The 24,876-nt window shown below is 38.5% G+C and overlaps 1 protein-coding gene across 1 annotated transcript in view; it reads left to right on the top strand.

Annotated features, from left to right (window-relative positions):
* Nucleotides 1-24,876, top strand: part of GLIS3 (GLIS family zinc finger 3) — a 124,268-nt gene that overhangs the window by 85,979 nt on the left and 13,413 nt on the right. Inside the window, exons 5-7 of the mRNA XM_014964819.1 lie at nt 7,080-7,221; nt 15,971-16,127; nt 24,242-24,423. Coding sequence (XP_014820305.1) covers nt 7,080-7,221; nt 15,971-16,127; nt 24,242-24,423 — 481 coding nt within the window. The remainder of the gene's footprint in view (nt 1-7,079; nt 7,222-15,970; nt 16,128-24,241; nt 24,424-24,876) is intronic.

Genomic DNA, 24,876 nt, shown 5'->3' with positions numbered 1-24,876 from the left:
CCTGTTCCAAGCTGGGACCTCCTCGGTGTCAATCATTGACATGCAGATTTCACACTGTTGGAGGTGGGTATTGGCATCTAGTCTGCATTTCCAGGTACAGATTTTGGAATCCTTAGCACTGCTCCTGAAGCAATGATATACAGGCTTCACTGGCAGTCCCCATATGGGGAGGGCCTTCATCTGTCCAGTTATTTCCTCTGTGTGCTTCAGAGCTATGCCCCTTCTCCTGACACCTTTCTCCTTCTCAGTTGTTTCTGAAACTGCATTGTAAACTGAATTAGGGCTTTAGCAGCAACAGAAAAACCCAACCTGAGACAGAAATGTCCACAGTTTTTTTTTTAATTTTACAATTTTTACAATTTTACAATGTTTACAAATGGCAGTCTGTAGGAACTCTGAAAGTTAGCAGTGCCAGCCCAGCCCAGCCAGCACATCACATTATCATTTAGGAAACACTAAACAGATAATTCACGGACAGTGGATGAAACTCTACATGGATGTCCAAAGGAGTCTTTACAAGAGTAAAAATCATACGCCTGGAGGCTAATAATTTGGATCTGTTACTACTAAAGCTGCAAAAATTCTAGTTTTAGGCTCTAATCAAGGTATTATTTTCAATAGTTAAGTGTTTCCTTGTAGGAACTGGTACATGCATGGACAAGTTCTAGTGGAGTTTAACACAAAATCAAGTATTTAACATGAAGGCCAGTGTTAAATAAAGGATGCTACTGCCTTTAAAAAAGGAATGTGAAATCTGAAATTCTTTGTTTCTGTGTACTATTTCATGGCAAATTTTGGTCACCTGTGACAGTAAGAAAAATGTGTTTGTGGTAAATGAAGCATCAGGTGTATGAGATCCACATTCTTCCACTCACGATGTGAAAATTTCCCAAACAGATGTGTTTGCAGAAAGAGAAAGCAAATCATTCTGCAGTACAAGTGGTTTCTTTGTCAGACTGCATTTACTTGGAAAAGGTGATGTGTAGCAATATCATGTACTAGCTCTATCTCCAAATCCGTCTGGCACAAAAGAATGATTTTTTTTCCTTCTTTTTGCGTAGCACAGCTCAGCTCTTAGATTGCTGTTCATAAAAAAAAAAACAAAAAAAAAAACAACAACAAAACCACCAGCTATAAGCCTCTTGAAACTGTGAGAAAAAGAGGATGAAGTGGGAAGAGTCCTAGGTATAATGTACGTAGATTTATTTATAAGATAGTTGCATGTTTTCAAATTTGATATAATCTGATATAGGACAGGAAGAGAGCTAATGTGTGTGTGTGTGTGTGTGTGCACACACGCGCGTCCATGTGTAAGGGTGCTTTCCGGTTCTATGACTGGAGTGGGAAAGAAACAAAGGCAAAATTTGTGAAATGTGGACTTCTCCAAGACAGTGGATGTCACAATAAGCAGCATCCTTAGGAGCCTTCTACATTAAAACACAGTACTTCCAAATATGTAGAGCAAAATAATAATCAGTTTTCAACAGAAGTACAACCAAACAAACTCTTTTGTTTATTTCAGAAAATGACAACTTACAATACATTTCACTTAAACCATATTCCCTTCTTTAAAGTAATATTTTTAGTTTGATTTTTTTTTTATTCAAATTTTCCTTTCAGATCAGTCCCAACTGCAGTTTTTTCCCTTTAAATGGTGCTCTTGGTGTTCTGTATCATTTTAATAAGGAGATAACCCAAACTATTCCTCATATTAGAATGATACCAATCAAAAGAAAACTCTCCGTTCTATATATAATAAGGGTAGAATCATTTCTTGTAGTATTGCTTCAAAAGCAGAATCTCTTCTTGACTTGAAATTTGCCAAAGTTAATTGATTGTGTAGGTTCCAGGTCCTTTTGGTTTTTAATGCAAGAGGCTGAAAAACACTTCTGGTATGTAAAACTGATTTACACTAGGTCACAAAGATGGAAGCCATTTTTGTATTTGAACTCAAAGTTTGTAGTCACACTTTGGGAGGAGGAAAAATAAATATTTCTTGTACAGAACCTAACATCCCTTCTGCAGATAGGCTAGTTTAACCTGATTTTTATTGTGTTTTCCTGGCCGAACATGTAATTGAAACAGAATGTAAGTGCAGGTGAAAATAACATGCATGCATATCTGAAAGGTGTGGTAAACAATTAGCAGAGTAAGGACTGCCATGGCTCTCCAGAAATCCTGTCCAGGTGACTTGGTGGAAAAAAGGCTGCTGAAAACCCTTCTGTCTGCATTGTTTCTTTGCCCCAAGATATCTGTAGCCTCCAGAGGCAAGAATTAGGACACTTAGCAAGTGTAAACTTTTAGCAAGCATAAATTTTTACTATCTGTTATTTAAAAAGTTTAGTACTATGCAAGAAAGCACTGGACCTTGAAGCTGATCTACTGGAGTAAAGGGGTGATCTAGCAAGCAAACCTATAATATGAGTAAATACTGTCACATAGCAAGGCTTCATCTTGAACTTGTAATTTTCTAGTGATTGCATCTTTGTACTGTCAGTGTTGTCATGCTAACAGGACATAATTTTTCTCTAGCTGTACAAGCAAATATTAAATTCTGGCTACTCCTTCAGAAAAACTAGTACAATATGTAGCTCTATGTAGACAGGTGATACTTTCCTCTCCCAGTGCCAACTTAACAGATAATAAAAATGAATGGAAGACTACTGGCTTATTCCCTACTTGACAAATAGCACTTAGTAATCTTAATACACAGACTATGTGAGTTACAGAAATTCCTCCTTAGCTTTATAGTGAAAAGAAAAACACATTTGTAAAGCTATTACAGTTCATGTAAAACAATTTCTCACAATGAAACATAGCAGAATTTAGGGGGTTTTATTCTGTTTTTTTTTTTGCCATGGCAGACAAAGATCTAACCTTCATAAAAATAAATAGGCTCTAGGCAACGTCTCCCTTACATATGGAAATACTCTACTAGATGCACAGCGTGCATACAGTCCATTAAACCTGCTTTCACAAAAGCAAGATTTAAAATGCTGTGATTTGATGACATAACTGTCATGTTTGAATAACTTTTCTGATTAACTAGAGTTAATATGAGTACATATAAGAAGGTTTTGAAGTTACTGAGATCCAATTTTATGTGGTTTGGAAAGAAACTAATAGTGTTTGAGAAATCCTAAACTATTTCTGTTCTGATTAAGTGTATTCATAAGCACACATTTCCTATGTTTTCTTTGATGGTGTCTCATTTCTGTTGTACAGGAGTAATGCTGAAGAAACTAGCAAGGTTGTATAAAACCATGCAGATCTCAGATAAAACATGCATTGGTTAGAGAAATACAAAGCAAATGATCTTTTCTTTTAAGGAGACATTTTCCCTGGAGTTCTGTCATGCACCAAATCAACAACATGTCTCTGCTCTTGGACTTAAATATAATGAAAATTGAAGAATGTAGTTTCTTACTCCCTTCTAATTCTGCATGTGTCATTTAATCTTGGGTAATTATTTAATCATATTTAAATGTACAAGAGTAGAATTTCCATCCATTGTTCTGAAAGCTGATAAGCATTAATTGATTGTCACAGAAGTAAAACAATTCTAAATCATGACTGACAGTCATTTGTTTTGTGTATATAGAAAAAACTGCTACATTGTGATAATGGGAATGTCTCAGATTTCCAAATCCAAAACTTCACAAGTCTACCATACAACTGAGCTATTTAAATTGAAAATCTATTATTTAGAACAAATATTTAATGCAGGGAAATTATAAGTGATCTGAGCAGTTGATTGTTAACTTGCACCTTGATCAGCCATAAATTCAGGCTACATTGCACCACACACAAAATTTCTGTGCTCAGCATGGCAAAGCTGTCAGTTCCTGATTTCATTCTTTAGCAAGGTAGCTTTCTAACCTTGTAGTTCTCAAAAATACATTGTCAAGTTTTCAGTCCCAGTGTGTTTCTATTGGTGCTCAGTGGAGTGATCATGAGGGAAGCAAGTTATTGCAGCCAGGATGCTGGGAGATCTGTCCTGGGATATGATTTATACAGAAGTCAAAGAGAGTGTCAACTGTCTTGTACAGCGGGTTGATAAATCTACAGTCTAGGCTGGAAAAGAAATGCACTTCTTTAGACCAAAGCAAGAAACGGGCTACAGCTGTTAGATCTGGTTAATTATTATTTCTACTGACTTCCTTATAGAAGTCAGATTTTTTTCATATTTATTTTCATATTAGATTCCATAGAAATTTAAAGTCACACAATGCTTATTAATAATCTAAATTGTAAGAATTTGTATATGGATATATCTGGCATTTAATTTCACATTCACTTACTTCCATGAAAAATCCAAGTTACTAGTGATAGCAGTAAAACCAGATTAGTGGATAATAGCGGACTACCATACATGCTACACTGGAAGAAAACATTTGTACTTGTAGTAGATTGTAAATATATAGATAAGAAATTAAAAGCATTTGTCGGGATATTCTCCCTTTTTTTTTTTCTCTTTCCCCCTTTTCTTCCTCTTTCTCTGCCTCCCCATTTCCTTCTCCTTCCCTTCCCTCCCCTTCCCTGCCCCCCCACCCCCACCCCCCCAGTCCCATACAATTGTAGAATAACAAATTCTAGAGTAACAAATATAATCACAAAGGCAGGGTACTTTCAGGCTCAATAATGTGTTGCGGACGGAGTGATTAACTTCACTAGTTGGAGTGAAGTAGTGAAATATTTATTAAGGTGAAACAGTGATTTAACAGAATCAGTAGTAAGTGCGATAAAACCAGTGGTAAATGCGATAGTGTTTTACGAGATCCGATGTCAGGGTACACTCTATTATTTACTGCACGGAGGACAGGGTCAGACAAGCTGTCAGGGAGACCCTCCCGTTGAGTCACGAGGTTCAGAAAGGACCCCCTTGCTTTCTAAACTCCTTCTCAGAGAGGAGTCTGGGTGCGGCTGGATCCAGTCCTAGTCCCAGACTTGGTCAACGGTTTATGTCTAAAGGATTATATATGCTTAATCAACCCTTTATATTACTTAGCTAAGATTTCAAAGTTTAGCATGCTATTAGTCACTGAGAATCTGTTGTGGAATCTCTACCTCAAGGAGTAGAACCTTAAGCGAGCGCCCTCACAAAACAGGAGATCCTGGCGTGCAGCCCACTGCCATACAGGAGAGCTCAAAGGGCTCTTGGGCTGTCCCACTATTTATACAGTAATAATACAATAATTATATGTATAATTGACCTATAGCCATATTCTCATGGAAACAAAATTTCCAGGTCCCCACTCCAGACAGTATTTTGGCTGTGTTGCCAGCCATCCCCAAAAGTACAGGTGCAAGTTATCACAAATGATGATGTGATGGCTGGGGTCCGAGTAGGAGCCGGGGAGGGTAGGGTGGGGGGGGGGTAAAACAGGGAGAGCACACACCACATAATGAAGCTCTAAATTTTTAAGAGAAGGAATAATCTACAGCATGCACAGTCTGTGCACGGGTATCGTAGGCTGCCTAATATCTCTTTGTTACAGTCACCTTGCCTCATGTGCTTATGATGTGTAAGGTAACTCTTCACTCTTTCGCAATAGTTTTGTACTAATGCATATAATCAGAAGTCATTTGAATGATTATCAGCGTCTGTTGGCACAGCAATGGGTCTTTCTATGCTTGCATTAAGAATCACTCCCTCTTCTTTCTTCATTTCTGAGTATAGGATGGACAGAAATTTCTCGTTACTCTTCCTCCCCTTAGGAGTTTGTTAGAGGTGCTAGGTTACATTTTAATTACTGTTACCTGCTCACCTTTCATGGCATCAGAGAGAAAGTGGCTGTGAGATTTGCTTCTTGGGATTCTGATGCATGAGTGCAGCAAATCTTGCTGCAGTAGGTCAGGTTTCTGTCCATGATGCTGCTGCATGAACTGTCTCTTCATCAGTATGGGTGATAGGACAGGGTATATATCTGCATCTCAGCCACTTCAGTGACCCACATGCATATAAGCACAGACCATCCTTTTTCATGATTTTGAAACACAAGCCTGTGAGTTGAGCTGGCCATAGGGAACAGGCAAATTTATCTTATGTATAAAGGTACCCTCAGGCAGGGGAGTGAGACAGGCATGAATCCCAGCAGTCTGCAGCAGCATCCATCTGCCAGAAACCTTGGGGTGCAGTTTTGCATTACAGCTAGGACAGCCATGTGTCAGGGTGCTGCAGCAGGCTTTCTCCCTTTTCCTTATTTTGATTTTGGAATATTTTTTTTTAATTGAAATTTTTTTGTTGTATTGTATTGTAGACTCAGGATGAGACTGTTCATCCAATTTCATCCAAATGAAAGCTCTTCTTATGAATTTGTTTCTTAATTGTTCACAGAGTGAATTTTATGCTGGATCAGCCAGATAAACAGACTTGCTGTTAATGGATCAGGTACTAGGCAAGTGGTCATGCATGCTCTGGGATTAGTGGCAGTGACAGAGTATTCATTTCACATCAGTTCAGCCATAACATGAAACAAATGCAATCATAGTCACTTTAACAATGTGGTTGCAAGACAACTTTGGACCATATAAAGTGGTACCACCTCCATGCTGACTTGAATGATGCCACTCATGGGTGCTCGCTCCCAGTCCCTCATTTCCACTGCCATGAGCACCTATGCTTTTCTGGTCCTTCAGTGAGACAGTTCAGGGCAATAAACCAGGAGGAAAATACTTCTGGTTTTTATGGTATCCCTCTGCTGATGTAGAAGATGTCAGACATTTGATAAGTCTCCATTATCCATTAATTGGGACGCTCTTCTGTCTTTTGCAGCATATGACAAGAGAACACACATAAGTCCATCTGTCCAAGGTCCTGTCTGTAAAAGTAGCCCTTTTCCTGAGTATTGTCTTGCTAAGCATCTGGAAGAGCTTCCTTCCTCAGATTCGAAAAATACCTGCTATAACGGAAGGATATTAGCCAGGATTTAAGACAGAAGAATCCTTCTTGTGCTTCATTTCTTTCTCTAACCCCTCAACATTTTTTCCTTAAAATTTTTCAGTGTCTTAAGGATTTTTGTGATTTTTTTTCATTGCCCATGTTACAATCATTTCTCCATTTATCTTTTGTGTTTCAGCTGCGATCGAGCTCAGAGCTTGGCCAGGACATTCTGAATGACTGCCTCGCAATCCAGCCCCTCCAGCCAGCCCCATCGCCGCATGATGCTGCAGATACTACCATGGGGCACTCCCCGGGGCCTGCTCACGATATTTACCCAGGTATAGAAGACGACAGATAAACAGCCTGCTTTATTATTGCTCACATAAGATTAGGGATGATTTTGCAGAGAAAGATGTACTGTAAAATCTATATCTATCTCATAAGAAGGATAGAATCTGCAAAGTAATATAAAAATATAGGTTTTGAACAGATTTTTATGCATTTTTGAAGGGAGGGAAGACAAATTGTATTTTATCCGTGAAAAGACCTACTGCAACAAAGAGCAATGTTTTTGCTCTCTAGGCATTTGACTTCTGCTGGCAATTCACTTCTACTGTTTCTTGTAGACATCTGGAATTCATTAAGCTTCATTTAAAATCAAAAGAATATTTTTCCTCTTCCTTATTCATGGATCATATAGCAGTTTTCCAATAGATCTGCATTAATGAAATTAAATGCTGCATTACGAGCTCTCATATTATGCCTATAAATGCATCAATAAACACATTTATGCTATAAAGGTGATAATCCTATTTTATTGCTTCAGTTAAGTATCTGAGATTTTTCATATTAAAATACCTAACCGTCATACCTGGTTAAATGTACAATTGTTGCTCACATTTCAGCTAAATTAAAACATTTCTTAAGTTATGAGTGATAATACATCTCAAAGGTCAAGACAACAATAAGCAGGATGATAACATTTTTAATGCAGTATTTTAGTAGTTCTAAAAACATCTTTTTTTAACTTTCAGACAGAATGCATTACATCTCCTAGCAGTTCAACTTTTAATTGAGAACCAGATGTAGGAAGTGAAAGAATTGACTGAATGTTATGTGCAGTGCTGAAAATGACATTGTATGAAGTGGCCACTTCAATAAGTGGTTTTGTTTTACTGAGAGGCTTGTAAATCTGTCAGTTCTATGATATGTCAAGGCTGTTGTGAGCTACAGACTAGTTGGTGATTATGTAGGTTTATATGACAAAAATCAGGAAATTTAAAGGTTGACTGTATGCTAATTTATAAAGTAGTTTGCATTACTTTTATCCCATTAACTTTTAAATGTCTTAGTCTGAGTTGAGACTGAGTGTGGCATCTGTTATTTGAAAGCTAAAGGAAATTTCAGAGTTTAAAGATCTGATTTCGGCCAGGGAACCTCTAATGATATGGTGTGGGTTACAGTTGCTTATTTTATATTGTACTTTGAGAGGGAGTTTGATAGTGAGGAACGTTGAGATTTAAAAAATTATTTACTGGCATTACCCAGTATAATGTGCAAAAGTGAGAGAAAATAAAAGACTTGGCTTTTCCTTTTGCTTTCAAGTCCCTGGATAGGATGGAAGCTAGATGGGGACCATGTGTCAGATGATTTCAGAAACTGAGGACATTCTCACAGACATTTCCATTGGAATCTGTTGTGTGAATTTAAACTTAGGCTGTTAGCAGCTTTCACAAACTGCTGCCCAATGACTTGTCAGTATCCTAAGCCAAGTAAAGCTCCTGCCTCCTGCCAGCCCCTAGCTAGCAGTTGCCCACAGTCATGGTGTCCCATAGACAGCTTCTGAGACTGTGGCATTACTTTTTGTAATCTCATTCTTGCCTTATCTTTCCATACTTGTGATTTACATCACTAGTGACTATGGACATTCTTTGATATAATAATTTATTCTGGTTTTTTCTTACTTGGCACTGCTTCCTATTGTGCAGCAATTTTTATAGTATTAAGTAACATACTTTTATCAGCAATAATTTCTCTGTATGTAATAAGCTGCTTTCCCTTACATGTGTTCATAGCTATCTATAACTTGGCAAATCTCTCATAGTTTTATTTGCTTGTGTTGTTTCACATGAATTAACTGAGGGTATTATGTTAGGTATAGATGAATCCATGTCACTTCATTTTGACAACCACCCAATCCGGTTGAAGTGGATTGTTTCATTAACTACTCATCATGGCTGCTAATTAATAATATACTATGTGAATAAGTGAAATAACTCCAATAGAGAGGGAATTGTTTTGTTGAAATGGCAACATGAAAATTATTCATGCCCCAAGGAGAGAAAAACAAAACATACGAAAGCTGCTTTAGCTGCTTAGAGAAGCTACCTTTCAAACTTCTGTGAAAACAACATTGTTTGTAAATGTAAAGAAAAACTTAGAGGCTTTTCTGAAAAATAAAATCTTTAACTTTTTCTGGGAACTGTTAGAGACAGCATATTAGCTGAAATGTGTCTGTGCTACTTCTCCAGTAGAAACAGGAACAGATTGCCATTATTCCAGTGCTGTTAAGTCAAATTTTTCTCACTTGAAGGTCACTTTTCTTACCATTGATGCACATATAGAGCAAATGTAGGTTTTATCCTTTCTTAAGAGATCTATAGAATAAATGTTTGAAAGGAAACTATTAGAAATATGTAAGAGATGGCAAAAGTAGACATTTAGTTGCTTGTCCATTTCCACTTACCAAAGCACAACAATGTCTGTAATGATCACTGTTTCTCTGTTAAAGTATAGAATCTGCAAACAAATATATTTAAATGAAATGCAATAGTCTTTTTCATTGCGTTTGTATTACTTAAAGTTAAGACTGCATAAATGTTTTCTTTTGTGGCCTTTGTGACTTTATTAAAGAAATCTGAGCTGAGTATAATCTTATTAATGCAATGAGGTAACATGACAGATCCTTTGCTTAAAACTAACACAAAGTAACACCTAAAAGTCTAATGTTAAGCAAGCGTACATATTCTTCTAGGGCTAAACATAGTGATATTTTGTAAAACAGAAATTCAAAGTCTATCTCTACTGAAGCACAAAATTTCTGTTAGCATCTAGGTTTTAATTTTTTAAAAAATACATAGGCTTTTGCATTTATTCAGTTCATAGGATGAAGATGTGAGCAATTAATTAATAACAAGAACATATGAATGATGTTTTTACTACTGTGAAATCATATCAACTTGCTTTGTATAGTGCAATCTAGAATCCCTAAAGCTGAAAAAATCATAAATAATGCAATACCAACAAAAAATTATTTTTACTGTGCTGTTTGGTTAAAAATTGACAATTTTGTATTTAAGAATAAAGCAGAATGTGTCATTAATTATAAATAGTTGCTGAATGTCACACTCTGCTCTGCTCCAGAGCAAGCAAACAATATTACTAAAACTTGGCAAGTGCATGATTGTCTTTGCAAGTTGGAAATTGAAAATTTCATCAGGAACGTTACAGAAGATTTTGCAATTCTAAGTGTATTTTAAACAATGTCTAATGCTCCAGTACTGTGAAACTTTGACCCAACTACTTTTAAGCCAATGATCTAAAATGTGCCTTAGTTAAGTAACTAAGTTAAGTAACTAAGTTAAGTAACTTAGTGAAGTAACTCCTGTGTTGGGTTTTTTTCCCCGATGAAATAAGATTGAGCTAGGTACTCTACACACATAATAAGAAATAATTCATTCCCAAAGGAATTTATATCTACAGTAGTGTTAGGGCAGTAGGTAGATACGACAGGCAGGTAGAGGATAGAGGACATACAGGAAAAATGAAAGAATTCTATTAAAACAACGTCCCAGTGAGTGATCTCCTTAACCATTAAGTACCATGGGCAGTGTGGGAGATCTCTGAGGAAAAAGCAGTCTGTTTGTTAAAGCTGACAGCCTTGGGAAGTAGTTATGGCTTATTACTGGAAGAAAAAAAGAATGAGAAGGAAAAACTGAGAGATATGAATGTGGTATGAATGGCTATTGCAGTGAAAAACTGAGTTGTTATTTGATGCTTAGGAAATGAATGCAAAAGAGGAGATGGTGTAGGGCAACAGACAATTAAGAGGATCTCTGTTCTCACCTTCTTGGCTGAATTTAAGTATGGCATACATTACCAGAACTCCTACTAAATGTGATGTACTACCATCTTAGTAGATGGCGTGATGTCTTAGGACAATTTTTACTTGTGGAAGGTCTTTACCACAAAGCCACTTTATGTCTAAGCATTTAGATTTCTAAATATTTGTGGTAAGGGATATCCAGATACAGAGACTGATTGAACAGGTTTCCAAATTTCAAGACTAGATTACTCTACAAAGTGCTTTCCTAGGCTTGCTTTCTTCTTCTATCTAAATATCTTGAGTGGGTCGACTTTGTAAACTCTCCAGTTTTCTAGGTGGCTCCAGTACTTGGATGCCTCCAGTATCTCTGACCTGCCTGCAGAACATCTGAAGAAAGATACAGAGACCATTGATGCAGGTGGTCCACACGCCAGACCCACTTTGGAGAGAGGCTTATTTTCTTCATAGTGTGCTTTTGACTTTTTCATGCACGATGGCTTCTTAAGTTCCATACATACTGGAGCCTTCAGATTTACAGATGAGCTGGGCAGGAGCAAGGAAACACAGGCAGCATATTTTACATTTGCTGGGCTTACCACTTACAGCTCAACACAGCACATACCCACACATTCCTGGCTACAAAATCCTGTAGGATAGTATCCTGTATGGGCTCCCTAGAGAAGGTGAGAGGGGAGAATATTTGGAGGTGATGCTTCCAAGTGCAAAAAGCATTTCAGATTTTTCCATCTGTGGACTAGCAAATCCCTTGTTCACAAGGACTACATAAATATTCCTTATGGAAATGGAAGGTTAAATATTGGATTTTTTTTTTAAAAAAAAACCAAACTCGTGCGAATTTATGTATGTAATTTTTATTGTCTGAGTTACACAATGAAATATTCACAGTGTCTTATTCTATATAGAAAGAATTCTCACCCTTACTCCAAATTCATGCTGGCAGTGGTAAGAGGAGAGGTATTTTGCGGGCAGAAATAGATTGACAGAATGCTGATTTGACAGGAACAAATCCAATACAGTAAATTATACCATTGGTAATTTGCAAAGGGGATGGTGATTCTTTTGCATTTAAAAAATATTCTGTGAAATTACAGGTTTCTGGCTTCATTTAAAAAAATATATATTTTTTAGGCTTTGGATTCTGTAACTTTTTAAATGCCACTTTTCTGTCCTTTTTTTCCAAGGTAATCTTATTCAGAATCAGTTTGTTCTCTTCCAACCACCTAATTTGTTCCTAAGCGTTATAAGAATGCATGTGAATTTAGCTTCTCACAGAGAAACCGTTGCAGAGGTATTCTTATGGAATTCATATGTGTTGATAAATTGATTTGTGATGAGACTCCAGAAATGAAGGCACGGCTCTTACCTCTCTGTCAGTGTAACCCAGTCCAAGGTTCACATTCAGGGATAACAGGTTATATCCATCTTGTACATTGTGGTGTAGGTTGGGCTTTTTAAGGGACACAGAGGAACAGCATCAATAATTCTTTGGTTTGGTTTGTGGTCTTTTTCAGAATAACTGAATCTTTTAAAAATTTAACTGTGTTAGTTTATCTTGCATTGATAGGAAGTTTACCTTGTTTTAGGAAGTCTTTCTGACTTCCTTGATTAAGTGTAGTACTTACACTTAATTCTGCATCTTTCTGTGTGGACCTACCTAGTGGTGGTATATTGGAGTCAGTGAGTGTGCTGGTGGCTATAAACGTTTGGTCAGTTTCATACCATTCAAAGCAGGTGTTTAATGGGATCAGGCACTGAAAAGACATTCCTTTGTGTAGGTATTTATTTCCTGACAGCACTTTGAGCAAGCAGCTCACGTTTAACAGCTAAACTGCTAGAAAAGCTTGCCAAGCACACAGCTCCCAACAAAAGGTGGTCAAGGTATCTAGCTGTTTCTTAAATAATGTCCAAAGTTTTCTGTCAGTAGAGCTAGCTCTACTGGGGAAATGACCTGTCACTGACAATATTTGTTGACTGCCATAAGTCTGTAGCCTGCCAATGGCAGACTGTGTTTTCCTTCAGCTGGTATTTACAAGATGTAGGTAGCAGGTTGGACCAATACCACGTCTACGCTGGAAAGTTTTAGTAGTAACAATTCCACTGGGAAGCAGCTACCGGCATTGTGATTTCGCTTCATTAGGTGCCCACGGAGGTGCTTCTGTCAGCACAGTACCTCTATGCAGAAAGAAGCTACACTGAAAAAAGATGTGTTGCGTTGCCTGCGAGTGTTATGTGGTCTCCCACACCATCATTTGTGGTGCTGCACTTGGAGGCTTCATTCCAAGGCACCCTGGGAGCCCAGGTATGCTCTCTGTCACGCTGTGATGGTGCAGTGTACCCTGTGTACAGAAATATGTTTTAGCAGCTTATATGTATGGTTTTTCTTCCTTAAATACCCTCTTGTCTGCACCATAGTTAGCTCTTACTTTACACTGTGTACTGTCTCTTCATCAGAAACAGAAAAAGACTACAGAGAAATTGCTGGGAAACCTAGCCAAAAGGTACTACCATAGCAGATACTGCTGTGACGGTGAATATTGCAGTGGGCTTTAGGTTGCTGCAGTTCAGAGAAAGGACAGATGGTTGCCCCTGCCTGCCTGCAGATAACCTTTTCCTGGGGACAGGGTCACCAGGTCTTGGGCAGTGCTGTGGGAACCTGTGCTACCCCTTCAGACTGGACCAGCTAGAAATGTGCAAGTACAATTTAGAAAATACATGCCCAAAATCCTTATCATGATTGTGGCAAAGAACAGCTATGACAAGGAAGAACAGCTCTTGCTACCTTATGCTGGAAAGCCAGTCATAGTCCAGCCTTTTTACTTCTAATCAACCACAGCCTTGAAAAAATTTGTTTAAACTCAAAGATCACAGTACTGGGAAACTAAATCATTATATTTCCTTACACATTTTAATGTTTTTCACATGGGAAAATGTGAGTTACCCTATTTTTGCAAGTAATAATTTAAATAGTCTCTGTTTTAATTTAGATAATCAGGGTTTTCCTTTGCAATGTGCTAATTTGTTAAATATTCTCTCTGTTTATTCTGCCAGAATGTGCATTTGGTTGTTTTTCAGTATTTTCTTCTGCACTGCAAGGAAGCATAAGATAAAAAATTCAAAAGGTCATTCCTTTGTTTTCCCCACTGCATTTTTCTTGATGCTACTCTAAGAGATGGGTGTGGACAGAGTTATTTTTGGGGTGTATGAGCAAAGTGAAAAAACAAAAATTACCTTCCCCTGTCTTAGGGGAGGTTCTTCCTCATCCTTTTCATAGGGAGTCACTCTGCTGGCTTAAGTGATATCTTGTCTGCCTTCTACTATCAGATGCCTGTTGTCACTTGGTTTGTGATTAGGAGTCTCTGGTGCATATAAGAATTAGCAAACAGGAGAGGCTAGTGCCAAGAGCAGCAGCAGGCATTTTTGTTGGTCCTCCTGACCATGTGGTTGAGCAGCCTTCACTCTTCCACCCTTGTCCACCAGTGTGGCTCATGCCAACTTTCCCTAAACATTGACATGACCTCTGCAGCATCTGTATTATTCACATCTGTATTATTCACATCTATTTTATTCACAAAGTGGTTTCCTATCTGTCATCTTGCACACTCTGTCATCTCCACCAGCTGAAAGATTCAAGGGCTGCTCTTTAATGAAGGTTCCAGCATAATTAAACTCCTGAGCCTTTCCTTAACTCTGCCTTTGTCTGGTGAATATCTACTGTGTCACAAAAGATGAATAGAGGCTTTCCAGAAACAGATTGAGGACTTAGGAGATGAGGTGGGCTTTTCATCCTTTTGAGCTTGGATAACAACATTCAAAATTGTGACCTGTGAAATCATTTTCTGGAAGATGGATCAACAGTGGAGTGACTCCTAAAGTAGTGTTCTGCTAGGACTGCAGCATCCGTGCAGATATTTTAGCCTAGAAGGATCTTTAACCAGTGGCAATGTCCTTTGGGGAACTGGTTTAAATTTTAGGATTTTATCAATAAATTTGAATCATTAGCTCCAACATATTCACTAACATAACGTAAGTTTTATAGGTAGAATTTTATTCTGTAAACTAGGCATAAACAAAACTTTTTTTTTTTTTTAAGAGACTGAAATATATGACAACCAAACAATGAGAGATCATTTTTATGCTGTAGACAACCTGCCTAATTTGTTCTCGGGATTCATAAAATATTTAAGAGCATGTATTTGGCTGCCATTCAACATTGATATAAGATACCTGACACAGATGTCAGTAAAAATAATTGAGTAACTGGATTTTCAGATGTGTTTAGTAATCAGTGTCTTAGCTTCTGGCTGTCTGATTTAAAGAACTTCTGAAAATGAGGTTACAGGATTTGAGGTCAACTAATAAGGACATTCAGAGGGAGTCCTGTATTGCTTTTTGTTTAATCATCCAGTATGTTTGGAATGTATACAGGAGTAATGTCATAGAAAATTATGAAACTGTTAGTGTTAGTTTAAAATTACTGGGGAATGTGGGGAAAATAATAGCAATATTTGTGTTTGGGTTGACTTCTTCAAGAAATTTGGGATTTTTACAGCTGAGGGGAAAATGTCGAAAGTATTTCACTATTTATGAAACTGTGTTTTCTGTTCACTGGCTTTAAAAATATATATCTTAGGCAGTATGAGCTACCTCTTCTACAAGAGGAAGCTATGGAAAATTTGCAGCCTTATTCAGAAAATTCCCCAAACAGGGGGCACAGCTATGTCATGCCTATGTCATGACACTTATGAAAGTGTCATTTGGAAGCAGCAAAGGTTATTTAGTTGGGGTTTTTTATGTGGAATTTTTTCTTCCCTTTAGGACAGAAAACACCACTTGAAAAAAAACACAGTTGGTTGCTAGGAATTGTCACTACAGCTTTAGCGGAGGTGTTACCCATTAGTATTCAATCAGTTATCAATGCTGTCGCCTGCCTGATGAGATTATTTCTCTCCTTTTGCTTTCAGTGGCCGTGTTCCCCAGCACACAGACAAGTCGAAGTAGAACAGCGGTTGTGTCCTTGTCCCACCCCACCAGCCGCCCCTCTCCAGGACGTAATGTACAGGGTAGTCCTCTCCATCCTTTAACCCGGTTACCTCTTCTCTCAGCTGCAGACTCAGAGAGGTAAGACCATCCCCTGCTTTTCCCACTCTCAGCAGGGGCAGGACTGCCTTCAGAACTGCCAGGCTGGGTGGAAACTGAATTGTCATTGTGCAGAAAGCTGCTGGTGTCAGCCCCTGGGTGATAGTTCCTCTGGGTATGTGTTTACCAGGGGAAGGAGAGGTGAAAGGGGCTCTGTTATCCTAGCCTAGACAGGGACAGTTTCCATGCATCTCCATTTCAGGGACTTCCTCTAACCTTCTCTTGATCTCCACCAATGTCCTGAGCAAGGAATATCATACAGGCTGGGACACTACACTTTGGAGGAGCCCAGCCATACCTTACAGATTCATGTTTCTGTTTACTTGTGGTAGAAGAGTCATATTCTGTCAATATTCTCTCAATACTAAGTATTTCTGCAGGAACTTGTTTTGTTTTGTTTTGTTTTTTGGCATTTTATTAATACCAGTAGGTAATTAGAGATTTTTTAATTCATTGGTTTGAGCACTTGATTTATAGTCAGGATTTATTTTATGCTGGGGCAAACCCCTTGACCTTTACCATTTCAGTGATTTTAGATATTTCAGTGATGTGAAAGCAAATCCTTGGAAGTGGCTTGATTTTCATGTTTAGACATCCCCAAATTTTTTTCAGCAATCTTTCCAATTATTTGTATAGCATATGGTATTACAGATTTCCACGTAGTTTGTTAAACCAAAAGTCTACTAGATCACTAGACTGAAGAGGCCTAAGCAAATAGTTTTCCAGTGTCAAAGTCAGGAAGATGCACCATCACACAAAATACTGAATTTTGACTATATGTATATAGATACTTAAACATTATTTTGATAATCTCCCTGTTTTTCAGTGCTCTAAATGATAAATTGCTGCATTTTATTAATGCATTTCAAAGTGTTTAATTTCCTTGACTGACAAAAATGGCAGTAATTTGGAGAGCACAAAGTATCCAATTTTAAACCTGAAAAGAACATTCATGAGATTTCAATTACTGGTAAATGGGGATAATTTCTTCAGAGAAAAGCAGTACTCACTCTGCCTTGTGTCAGGAAGATGGAAGAACATGATGGCTCATGGAATTGACAACAGGTGGAAGTACTTTTTGATTTCAGACTCCGTGTGTGAATTCAGCCAGTTCTGAAGCCACTGGAAGTTGCTGAGCTTTTGTACACCAATCTGAGATGGAACTTGCCATTTCATGATCATTGGAGCTTATCTGACCAGTTCAGTCATTCCTTCCCACTCCTGGCCACACAGTCCTGACCTTTTTCCTTAGCTCTGGCCCTCTGTGCAAACTCTGGGGCTGCCCATGCTATCTTGCCTGACCCACAGGGTTTTCTTACCTTCTCAGTATAGTTTTCTGTCTGCATCCACAGAACTGTCCAACATCCATATCCAACAATTGCCAGAGCACGAGGTGACAGGCAGGGACAGATCAATGGTTATTACAGGTATGAATTTCACGATGAAGGACAGTAATCTTCTCATTTGCTCATTTCTGAGGCAGTGACTGGTGTAGGACTGTAGCAGATACATTTAGAGTATGACTCAACTCACTAAGTCCCTGAATGCATTACAGACCTCAGGATATTATGCTACTCTTCAGGATAAGAGTAATAAAAAGCTAGTGAGATACACTCATTTCTCATACGTTAACTGTATAGACTCTCTAAAAAGGCTTTGAGTGCTAATTCCCATGCATGGACTACTTTGGATTAAAAAAAAAAAAAAAAGTTAGGCTGTCATTTACATCACTTCATGGGTGTGTTGATAGCCATGAAAATGTGAACTGGACAAACCAACACTTCAGGATACAACGTGCCAGAGACAGTGTCTTCGAAAGATGTGAATCACCTTGTTTATTCCAATCCTGTCACTGAGAGGACTTAGGGGTACAAGCAGGGGATTTGTTCCCTACAGGCTGCGTGGCTCCTGGCGCGCTGTGCCTGCCTGGGCTCATTCCAGAGCTAGGAGCAGCCGACCAGCACTGGCCCCTTTGATAGCCTGCATTTGTTGGACTGAAGCTGATCCAAGCTGGCCTGGCTGCTTTGTCATGTGCCCCCTGCATTTTGGAGAGCAGACTCAAGTTTGTGAGTGCAGAAGGAGAAGGAAATAAGCACTTTCCCTACACCTCCAGGTACCACAGCGGGTAGAGAAATAATTGAAGGGCTTCTTCTGCATCTTTCTCCACTTAGGTGATGGGAGGGAGACCTCGTTATGCCTTATTAATGTGAGAAAATGAACCAAATATGGGACACATCTTACACTGCTTTCATTCTGTGTACAAAACTCAATGTACACAGAATGCAAGTCAGTTAGAGAGTTTGGATCCAAGAAGCAACTTCATTCATCAAAGGCGAGAACGAGTGTAATAAAAATGCAGATTTACATTTAGTTTATTCCAGCTCTTTGATACTAACTTTCAGTGCTTCCCTAATACAAAATATTGCAACTGTTCAATGATGGTACTACATGGTAGTGGTACCCAAAAGTGTGTATATATAAAAGGGAATATATAGCGTTCACTTTTTTTTTAAGAAAAGAAGAAATGGACATTCAAGAAAGCTGAAAAAACCAATCTAATTAAAACCCAGATAAAAAATTTTGGGTTTATATGGCATAGTTAACATGTGCAGCTCAGTGCCCCAAAATTGATGGTGCCAAATGCTTGAAATTATTTTTTTTAATTATTTATTGGAATAGTCAACGTATACATTTTGCTTTTTAAGGCTTGCATTTATGCATGAAGTATCTTGTTAACTGATATGAGACCAGAACAGAATTTTTCATTTGGACTTGGTGTTCCAGATGATTTTTCACCTACTTCTGAGCCAGAGCTAGTGGTATGTCCCTGAAGCATGATGCATCCTGGCTTGACAAGAATTTTAGAGACTGTAAAGCTGGAAAGAAGGACTTATTGCTGAATTTTTCAGTTTAACATTAATGCAATGCTATATAAAGTTCTGCAACAGTGCTTCTTTTTTCTTATTTTAGTGTCTGGTTATATTCCTTTTATGCTTTTGCTGTAAAAAAGTAAGTAGCTTCAAGCCAGACTTCCAGAAGCAAAAACCTCTGAGTAGTTCTAACCAAGGACTCAAGACACCCAACCTTCACGTATTACAAAACCCTTTGTGTGACATAAAAAGGGCTGCCTCGAAGAAAGTCTTTAGTTAAAACTGTTTTTTGAACTGGTTTTGAAATCAGTACAGTAATTTCTTTCCAGGTGTGGGGCACTTCAGAGGATTGTCTGCTAAGATATTATCACTTATTTTGTTAGTGAGCAAATGACACATATAAATGGAGACACTAAAGACTGGCGGTGGCAGAAAGTCTAAGCCTGAACTTAAACCATTGAATCATTTAGGTTGGAAAGGACCTTTAAGAAAGTCCAACCATTAACCTAGCACAACCAAGTCCATCCCAAAACCATGTCACTAAGTATCACATCTACATGTCTTTTAAATAACTCCAGGAATGGCAACTCACCCACTTCCCTGGGAAGCCTGTTCCAAAGCTTGACGGCTCTTTAGGTGAAAAATTCTTCCTAATATCCAATCTAAACCTCCTCTGGCACAACTTGAGGCCATTTCCATTTGTCCTATTGCTTGTTACTTGGGAGAAGAGACTGACACCCACCTCGCTACAACCTCCTTTCAGAGCCAATCTAGCAAAGCTTGGGATTTTTCTCCAGACTGTTTCCACACTTCTTTTAACAAACACACTCTTTTCCTTTCTTTGCATTTGCAAAAAACTGATACAGGCACAGAAAATGCTAAGAGATAATTTAAAGTTATATATCCCAGTCTCCAGGGAATATGTATATTGAGGTGGCCACCTACCGCTTCCTTGATAAAATTCTACGTTCGATTCCACTGAAATTCTCCTTTCTTCTCACCAAAGACCATGTGGTTCTGGTCAGAGGGGCTCTTCTTTTTTCCTACCATCCTTTCTTTTGACCAGAGGGAGCACTGGTTTGACCTGCAGTGGCAGTTCCTGTGTTCCTAAAGCTTGAGCATGAAAGTGAATTTTAGACACTTATTAATGACTGAAAAGAAGGATCTAAAATTAAAGTCAACTGGCACATGCAGTCTACTCCCCCGAGACACCATGAGGATAGAAATCTGCTGTGGGATCATTGCTGTCCAGGGTGTGAGGCAGAGCTTGATGAGTGCAAATTTGGTGGCTGAACAAAACTATGGACAAAAATTTTTGTGTGTGTGTTGGCCAAAATATTTCTGTTATGGGAGAAGAATCATTTGCAACAGAAAAAATCATTGCAGAGAAACATGCTATATCATAGGTTGGTAAAAAATTTGAGCTTCTGTTATTTTGGTCAAATTAATATATTCATGACTTTCAAGGAAAATATTTGATTTTTCAAAATTGAGTTTGGCAAAAGCTATGCTTTCCTTACAAGTGTTATTAAACCATGTTTATTTAATTGTTATTGATAGTAAGCTGGACTAACTTAGAGTGCAATATGCTGGGTTACAGAATACTTCCCCCACTGACAGTGGACTGTGAAGTTGCAAAGTCACTAGCGCAGCGCATAAAAAGTGAAGCCAAACCAAAAAGTGAGATCAAAGCAGAATGACATGGATGTTTAAAGCAGAGAAGGGAGACATCACTCCAGATTTTCTGGATTTGTCTAGAAATACAAAGGCAATCAAGAGGGAGCAAGCACAGATTCTTCCTCACAACATTGCCTCCAAGTGCAGCACTGTACAGGACATTGTTGGTGAAAGCAACCTGCTACAGGCAGGTTACGGTTTTGTCCTCTGTCCAGCCAAAACCTCAACTGTAATAAGATGAAAGCCTGATCTCCTGTCTGTGTCAACTGCATAGCATCTGGATGTGTTCCCAAACTGTTGCAACCCAATAAAAAGGATTAGAACTCCACTGTCTTTGACTGCAATGGCAGTTCTGCTTGGTGGAAAGTTTAACAAAAAATGGATATTGCTATCATCCAGTTTTTTGTATTTTCTCCACCTACAAAAATAACCCCTTCAGCCTTTTGACACCAGCACAGCCATTTCTTTAATTGAAGGGTCTCAAAGCACTTGAGATTCTAGGTGAAGAAACACCCTGTGCATACCCTTGCTAAAGAGACCTAAAAGGTTGCTTTCCCAGCACACCAAAGACTCATTTACAGTTGGCCAACCATGCTGAAATAACCTATATGAATAGTTACAAATACTATACAAATACAGTATTTATACTATATAAATACAGTGTACTATTAGTTTTCCTCTTCTCTTCCTTTTCCACATATTGCTTAGATTGTACATGTAGTTTACATTTGGGCCAGCTCCAGTCAACAAGTCCTAGAGTAAAATCTTGTTTCCATGTAGCTGCTACCAGTACTGGTCATTAACAAAACCCATATATATGTGCAATTTTAACTAATTTGGTCTAAACGAGTAAGCTGTGGTAACTTTGTCATCTATCTTGCTTACATCCAAATCTAGTCATTCTCCAGTAGGACCCATTCTCCTAGCTGCTATTTGAAAGGGAGAGGTTACTCGATGACTCCAGAAATATTCCTGCTCTGATTTTGCATCCAGCAGGCATAGGGAAGGACATCTTTCTGCAAATCTGGCTGGTTCCTGATTACATCGGCTCCAGGGCTTGGCCACAATTCCTGATGGCAGTTTCCAAGTGGTTACAAGCTGGTCCTGATTGTTTCAGGAATAAAATTAAATTTGCAGTTCCCCCAGTAACACACTGTGATTTGCTCAGGGACAAATCTGGACTGAGACAAGTCCAAGTTTCTCCTTTGTTAGGCAGAAGGGAAGTAAAAGTAGATAACTACAGTCACGCATATGAATAAGCCAGGAATTTGTGAAGAGATTAATAAATCATTATAAAGACCAGTAAAGTCTACTAAAAAGGACTACTGTCTGGCTACATAAAGTAGTGCATTATTATTGAGAGAGTTTTTTTGGATGTTAAATCAAATGTGAAATCTGTAAAACTCTGCTTTTCACTTTGATTTTTAGAAAGGATTTTTCCCCTGCTGTTGGCTGCTGGTTAAAACCATTTTTCAGAGATTAATTTTCACAAATGAATTTTGAAAACACAGAGGATGATATCCCATGATTTTTAAAATAATAGTAGTAATAACATACTGTCTGTGCATTGCTCTTAATCTCTGGCAGCAAAAACAGTCTTTCTATGTGAGCACTATACAAAAACTACCTCCAGTCCTTACTCAGGAGACATATAATCAGGTAGTTGTAGCACTTTTTAAAAACCTCTGATATTTTATTACAATGTAGCTAGTAATTTATCTTTAAAAAAAAAAAGTATTCTCTAGTATTATTGTGAAATGCATGCTTTATTCTCTTCCTCTCTGTATGTCTTTATATCTACACTGCATCAGTTGTCTGGAACAATGAAATATTTGACACATTAAGAACCCAATGACTCACTAGTGACAACTTTATTTCCTCCATCTATATAGCACAGCTGAAGTAATATATGTGTTTATGAAGTTAATATCACATCGGCACAAAGACCATCCAAACCCTATCTAATATGCCTAAAATTGTGATTCTCAAAGAAAACTGAATAGGCAGTAAGTGAATCATCCAAAGTTCATCTTGACACTTGCTAGACTCCAAATGTGAATTATGTATCTACCAGAACTGTAGTGAATAGATTTCAAATTAAATCAAAATCACACAGATAATGTGTGGCAGATACTGTTCTGAGCTGCAACATAAAAGATCTCAGGTGTCTTGCCTTTAAATTCAGTTATAAGCTGTATAATGACCCTATCTAGAGGTGTTCTGTAGCGCTACTACTGCAGTTGCACTTTCTATTGTATTCATAGTGAAACTGCAGCTTCCTTACATTTCTGCAGGAAAAACATTCTTTATTGGTAGGTTAAAAAAAAGTCATCTAGTGTACTGAGGCCCAGTCTCGGGAGAACCGCGACCAGATTCATGCGTTAGGAGCCTGGCAGACTGTATTAGCTGCAAGCACTAATCCCTCCTAGCAGCAACTACTGAGCGCAGTAGGTGAGAGAGAGGTGGGTACTCGTGCTCAGCACAGACTTGCAGCTTGCTTTTAGGGGTGGAGAGAGAGGCTGATCCGTGAGACAAATATCACATCGGCTTTCACTCACCCTTTCGCAGAAACATCCCAGCTTTTTTTGTTGGCCTTCCTGGCTTTCCACTCATGGGCGAGGAAGTGGCCCTGAGCTGTTCCTGAACACAGGCTGATCTTTCATTTACTAATTAGATCCTGTTGGTCTAGTGGGTAGTTTGGCACACGGACAAAAGCTCTTATAACCTCAGCTTTCCATCTGCAAAAAGGACTGTAACACCTATTTGTAATGTACTTTGAGGCATGCAATTTTAAGGAAATGTAGAAACTTACAAAATCTGTAAAATTCTCAAAGTATTGTATATCCTTGTAGTGACAGCAGTGACAGAGCTGTGCAAAACATACCGCTGAAGTGATGAGCCTCTGTGGCAGCTGCACTACCAGGTTCAGTCTGAATGGTTCTTCTCCTTTGCCGGGCTTCTAATTTTATACTTTGAGTCCAGATCAACATTTTGATGTGATCAGACTCTGCCCAACTGGAAACCATTTAACACCTGCTTTCATATGCATTATGTTGACTTCAGATTGTTAATTTTCAAATAGCTCTATGTAACATAAAAAGATTTCTACGACCTGAACCTGGACCTGAAGATAATATCTAACTCATCAGTTTCCAATGACCAGAACTGACTGTTCACTTCCAGTAAGAAAGGGCAGTTATTTTTTGACAGATACGCCTGATACAAGGCCTTCCAATCAGACAGCTGTCAACGCCTCAGAAATTGGGTCCCCCATGGGTTGTCTCCTCCCATTAAGACTTAAACCCACTCACAGAAGTTAAAAGGGGTTTTCCATGATAAGGATGCAATCCAGCCTTTTAATTTCCCAGCTGTCAAATTATATGTTGCCGTTTGAAAACATATCCTGTCTGTATCTGGGCTGCACGCTGTTCTTTCAGAAGTCCATATCTATGCAAACTGCTGAACATTATAGTTTTCTAAGTAATGTAGAAGCATTCTTTAGCTCTTACCTATTGGGGATTGTACGATTTTGTGTTTCTGAATTCCTAGGTTTGGGGCTCCGACTCCTTCTCCTCACTACATCAGCCCTCAGAGAATTTCAGTTCCACGTTACATGATGCAGAGACAGACTCCACAACCTCCCCACCTTCAGCAGCCTGCAGGAATGCCTCTAAAGACATACCAGCCCACAACAAACCCATCTTTTCAACCAAATAGCCTCCACATCCAAGGTAAGAAGGAAGATTCTTAATCACTCTTTTTAGTTTGTCACTGCTGCTTGGCTTCAATTTAAGTGCTTCAAGAGTATTTTTAAGGCACCTTTCCTTTTGAAAGATTCTGGGAAATAGCCTTCAGATCCATCCCTTCAGAATTCCTTAAAATTCTTAGCTTAGCTAATTGTTATTCATCGTACTATGGAGTTATGCTCTTCAGACCGATTTTCAGAGCTGCTTTTGAAATAGAACCGCAAATAATTCTGTGATGGCCTCTGCTTGGAATTTTCTAATGTTATCCTCCTAATGCCTCCTCACTTTACACGTAAAGTCTTACCAGATGAGGTGAACTATTTTTCTCCCTTATACTCGAGGAGTGGTGGAGACCTCTTCTTCCATTAGCATACAAGTCTCTTACAGTTGTATCCCACTCATGCTGTGTAAAAGAGCTTCTACAAGATTTCTGTCTCC

Source organism: Calidris pugnax, unplaced genomic scaffold, assembly GCF_001431845.1.
Source record: "Calidris pugnax isolate Ruff unplaced genomic scaffold, ASM143184v1 scaffold273, whole genome shotgun sequence".
NCBI classification, from domain to species: Eukaryota; Metazoa; Chordata; class Aves; order Charadriiformes; family Scolopacidae; genus Calidris; species Calidris pugnax.
The sequence above is the reverse complement of the archived record's forward strand: the minus strand, read 5'-3'. Positions and strand labels throughout refer to the sequence as shown.